General features: G+C 48.4%; 1 protein-coding gene across 10 annotated transcripts in view; it reads right to left on the reverse strand.

Annotated features, from left to right (window-relative positions):
- ccny (cyclin Y) overlaps positions 1 to 5,000 on the reverse strand; it is a 27,413-nt gene that overhangs the window by 4,491 nt on the left and 17,922 nt on the right. For 5 of the 10 annotated variants that reach the window (XM_027029703.2, XM_027029702.2, XM_027029708.2 and 2 more), the window contains 6 exons: positions 4,057 to 4,091; positions 3,813 to 3,836; positions 3,279 to 3,382; positions 2,836 to 2,871; positions 2,517 to 2,574; positions 2,237 to 2,356 (listed from right to left, as the gene is read on the reverse strand). In XM_027029703.2, coding sequence (XP_026885504.2) covers positions 2,237 to 2,356; positions 2,517 to 2,574; positions 2,836 to 2,871; positions 3,279 to 3,382; positions 3,813 to 3,836; positions 4,057 to 4,091 — 377 coding nt within the window. Of the gene's footprint in view, positions 1 to 2,236; positions 2,357 to 2,516; positions 2,575 to 2,835; positions 2,872 to 3,278; positions 3,383 to 3,812; positions 3,837 to 4,056 lie in introns of all 10 variants that reach the window. The other 5 variants (XM_027029707.2, XM_027029706.2, XM_027029705.2 and 2 more) reach the window with 3 other exon arrangements.

Consider the following 5,000-nt stretch of genomic DNA (forward strand, 5'->3'; position numbering starts at 1 on the left):
ATGTATGTGTGTGTGTGTGTGTGTGTGTGTGTGTGTTACCCATAGCAAACCCACAGCTATTCGTGTTGTATGTATGTATGTGTGTGTGTGTGTGTGTGAGTGTGTGTGTGTGTGAGTGTGTGTGTGTGTGTGTGTTACCCATAGCAAACCCACAGCTATTCGTGTTGTATGGATGTATGTGTGTGTGTGTGTGTGTGTGTGTGTGTGTGTGTGTGTGTGTGTGTGAGTGTGTGTGTGTGTGAGTGTGTGTGTGTGTGTGTGTGTGTGTTACCCATAGCAAACCCACAGCTATTCGTGTTGTATGTATGTATGTGTGTGTGTGTGTGTGTGTGTGTGTGTGTGTGTGTGTGTGTGTTACCCATAGCAAGCCCACAGCTCCTCGTGTTTCTTAAACAACAGGGCTTGCTTGGCATGTGTGGAACCACAGAGGGAGCAGTGAACAAAGGCTACGTTGTGGGCTAATGCATGTCAGACCACACCCCTGCCAGGAGGGAGGGGCTACACTAGTAGTGGGTAATGAGCAACGTTGCAGAAATGAGACTCAGAGCGACTATGGAGGCATTATGCGCACGCACACACACACACACACACACACACACACACACACACACAGAATGTGAATCCTAGTGCTACTCTTCTAGCTGTGTTTTGGTGTGGGGAACCATAACTGATGTGTTTGTCTGTGTGCGTAAGCATGTGAATCTGCATGTGAGGAAGACTCATGTGCACTACTGGAGTTCAGCTGTACAGGGTGCTAGCTTGCGAGCACTAGCATCTGAACAGGATACGTAACAAAGCAACAACCTGAGAGTCTCGCCTACAGGAAGCAATGTGGTAAGAGAGCAAACCTGATATCAAGATAAAAGCATTTGTGTGTTTGCTGCGTTTCTCTTATCTGTGCCACAACAGGCAAAACACTGATTCCTCTCGGGGCCAATCAGGTGCTGACTAAACACTTTTCAGCTCAGCTCAGTCATGTCAGAGTTATTGTGGAGTAGCAGTGGATATAAGCACTGCTGTCAGAATTCCTGTGTTTGTACTGCTGAACAGTGGCTCAGGCGAGTTGGAGAGATCGTTGTCTGGACAATGGATGCTCAGACGTGATAACCCCCTAATCCACAGCTGACCGACACAAAGATGTGGCCCAGGGCACTGCTGAGCTCGGACCGGCTATTTAATGAGGTGTTGAAGGGGTAATCAAAGACCGACGCGAAGACTTAACAGTTCTGTTTAGTTCTGATAAATAAAGCAGTCCATGATCTCTGGGTGTCATGGTAACAGCACGGCAGGGCGTGGTCCAGCCTAACTCTTGATGATACCCTCAGCCGTTGCCGTGTGCCTACGTTAGATCGGGATGTTGAGTTTGAAAAACAGAATCCGTTACGCCGGACTCTTCTTTAAGTGTTGCTCACAGGTTAACGGGTACATTTTAATACCTGGAATGTCAGCAAAGTTTCATTCTCTGAATTTCAGTCTCTCTCGTGTCTGTGTGTGTGTGTGTATGTGTGTGTGTGTGTGTGTGTGTGTGTGTGTGTGTGTGTGTGTGTGTGTATATATATATATATATATATATATATATATATATATATATATATATATGTGGCAATATGTGCGAAATGTCACTTCATGATCATACTGCTACATGAGTATGACTTGTTGACTGTGTGTTATAATGGACGAACACAGATGCAGGAAAAAAAGGTCTCCCACACCCGTGCACATGCAAACATGCACTCGCACGCACCCACCCACACACACACACACACACACACACACATACACACACGTAGGTTTCCACTTAGACCATGTGACTGCGGTCTAAGACTGAGCAGAAACGTCGCTCTAGTGTCCTGCTCACGCCCTGCTGGATCTGTCAGAGGCCGCAGACAGACACTAGCCTGTGTTTCCACCACCAAATCCTGCGCAAACAGCTGATTGGCCGAAGGGGCTGGCCTTCCCACTCATTGGTGGTGTGCCTGGACTCAGACCTGTTCAGCCACCTGCGCAACGTCGGTCAGGACAGATTAACGCCTGCGCCAAGTTCCCAGACAGGGATTAGGGTTAGACTTGGACTAAACCTCAGCACTTAGGCCGAGTCTGGGAAACGGGGGCCCTTAGTGCGGAGCCTGACGCACGTGTATCTAAGTGTGGGACCCTGTTAAAGGGCCCCAGGATGTCCCGGCATGCTGGAGTCGTGCGCATGCACGACAGTGTAGAACAGGACTGGCAACCTCACCAGCGTAACGATGGCGCACTCGGCGGTCAGCTGTGCAGCGCTGAACAGCGTGCGGACGAAGCGGTAGATCTGTTTCTGCTCGGGATCATGTTTGTCATAGTCCAACGGCACCTCCAGCTTCTGCACACAGGCGGAGTGAGTGAGTGAGTGAGTGAGTGAGTGAATGTGTGTGTGTGTGTGTGTGGGCATGAGAGTGAGTAAGTGAGTGAGTGTGTGTGTGGGTATGAGAGTGAGTGAGTGAGTGAGTGTGTATGTGAGTGAGAGTGTGTGAGTGACTTACTGACAGAGGATGAAGCTTTTCGTCAAAGATGTCTAGAAGTGTTCGTCCATCCACATCTCTGGACAGAAAGAGAGGTCAGAGGTCAGTTAGTGTCCTCTGGCTATACTGCGCACACCTGCACACTTGTGCTTGGACTGAACCATTTCTGTGCATAAATCTGCCTTTAACTTTTCAAAGAATAATATTAGGAGGTGACTTCAGTAGATCTGACTAATGTCTAATTGAATGTGATGTCTATAGGCATAATGTCTATGAAGCCTCAATGCATCATAGACTGTATGCGTGCAGAGTCATCAGGCAGAAAGTGATGGAGCCGTACCTGTTCTTTATGTGGTAGTAGATCGCCAGGGAAACACTGTAAACAGGAAAGAGGAGATGAAACCAAACTACCTGACATGAGCATTCATAACACCTTTACGAATCACCTACCCTCAGGCACACACATTATTTGTAGGTGTCATAATATTTTGAGCACCAAACACCAGCTAACGCTCCTGCACTTCAACTGTTTACTACGTAACTGCCGCTAGAGGAATTCACAAAAAATACTCAATGTGATAAAAGTACAGTTTCCAGTATTGGGCAACAAAAATGTCAAAAAGTGATGAACTGTATTACACTGCTTTGACCAGCCCGACTTGTGCTGGCGTTTATCCTTTCAAAGGAACTAAGACCAGTGTCCCAGTGACCAGTACCACTCCGCCTCAGATGTGGTCCAGTCCACATCTGCAAAACCATTAGAAGCAGTATACAGGCGTGTACCATTTGATGGTGTATTTGAGGTTGGGCTGGCTGACGGTACTGTCATCCAGGAAGATCGTCGAACACGAGCTGTACTTCCGCCTCATTGGGCCAGACGGATGTTGCTGGAACACACACGCACGCACGCACTGTGGTTAGCTGCTGTTTTCATGAAGCCCTAAGCATGTGCCCACGTAGATACAGGCAACCTGCAACATCTGACAGTGGGTCATACACAGCCTGGTCTGTTCCCCATGAGAAAGGGAGAGAGAGAGAGAGAGAGAGAGAGAGAGAGAGAGGGTTGTGATCATAACTCCTGATAGTTGGCCTTGTGATTTGTTTCGTAAGACTGCGCTAGCTGTACATGTTCATCAGTGTCTGTATCGCTCCAGCCTCCTACGCTGCACACCTATACTAAAGCCTATTACATCATACTGAAATTACGCTTAGATTCATGTTAGATTTTAGCATATACACAACATACTGCAACACATTATATTTCACCCACAAATGACTGTTGAAAGAAATAGTCAAAGACATGCCATTATACTTTACCTTGGACTCCAAAATATGTGTCAACTTGCAAAATAATAACGCAAATTCAATTCCAGAGTATTAGCTGTTTATCACACAGTAGCCACGCACGCTTGGCTTGTGTTGAGCTCTGCGTTGTATGCATGCATAGAAGATAACATTTAAAGTATATATAAAACGCGCCAGGTGTGTCTGTGTTATCGGAGCTGACTGCTGATTCACAGGGAACTACGGTGGTGTGCAGAAGACGGCTGGTGACACTTACGTGGTTGACATAAAGACTTTTCCTCTTTTCCCGAACTGAAAGGAAAAAGCCCTCGTCAGTGCCACATCGCAGCAAATTCACACAATCAGCTGTGAAGACAACAATCACTCTAGTCCAGCACACAGTACACACAACCCGTCTAGACAGACTCACTTTATGCAGGTGACAGACAGGCATTTCTGACGCAGAACTTTGCAGACATAAACAAGGTATCCAGTTGTAGAGTGGGTAGTTGTAGTAGTTGTAAGCGTATCAGTCTGAGAGGGCACACGAGGTCGTTCGAAGTTTAGGCCCCGATTGCACAAACAGCTGTGTTTGTATAGGCTCGCCGAGCTGAACGGCTCAACGAACACCTCCGGCCGCTGGCTGAGTCAGGTGGGGCCGTGGAGAGGTGCTCCGCTACTGGAAGTCTTGCAACAGAGGCTTTGGGTGCTTTCTGTGTGACAGAAGTCTTGGAAGCCTCTGACATGCAGCAGGTGTGTGTGCTGCTGTTGGTGTGGCTGTGTGTGTGTGTTGAAATGGGACAGACATGAAGCTCCTACACAGTAAGCGCCTGCAGTGTGGCACGCGCGCGCACACACACACACCCACACACACCCACACACAGCAGCAGCAGAACACAGGAACACGCATTATGACTAAGGTTTGATCTCACTGGTAAAGTGTTGACTCAGCTTACATAACAGGACTGAGCACAAATAACATTTATAGCTGCATGCATGAGCCCCGGTGGTCAGAGGGGGCAGCACCAGGCAGACCACCTGCAGCGCCGGGCAGACGGCCAGGCAGACGGCCAGGCAGACCAGTCAAATCACCAGGGAGACCGTCAGGCAGACCACCCAACAGACCACCCTGCAGATACTGGGGTCAAACACTGGAGAGACAACCCAGCAGACCACCGGGCAGACCACTAGGCAGACCTGTGCGTGAGGTCACTGTAGCAC

The sequence above is a fragment of the Electrophorus electricus genome, chromosome 10 (genome assembly GCF_013358815.1).
Source record: "Electrophorus electricus isolate fEleEle1 chromosome 10, fEleEle1.pri, whole genome shotgun sequence".
Lineage (NCBI taxonomy): Eukaryota > Metazoa > Chordata > Actinopteri > Gymnotiformes > Gymnotidae > Electrophorus > Electrophorus electricus.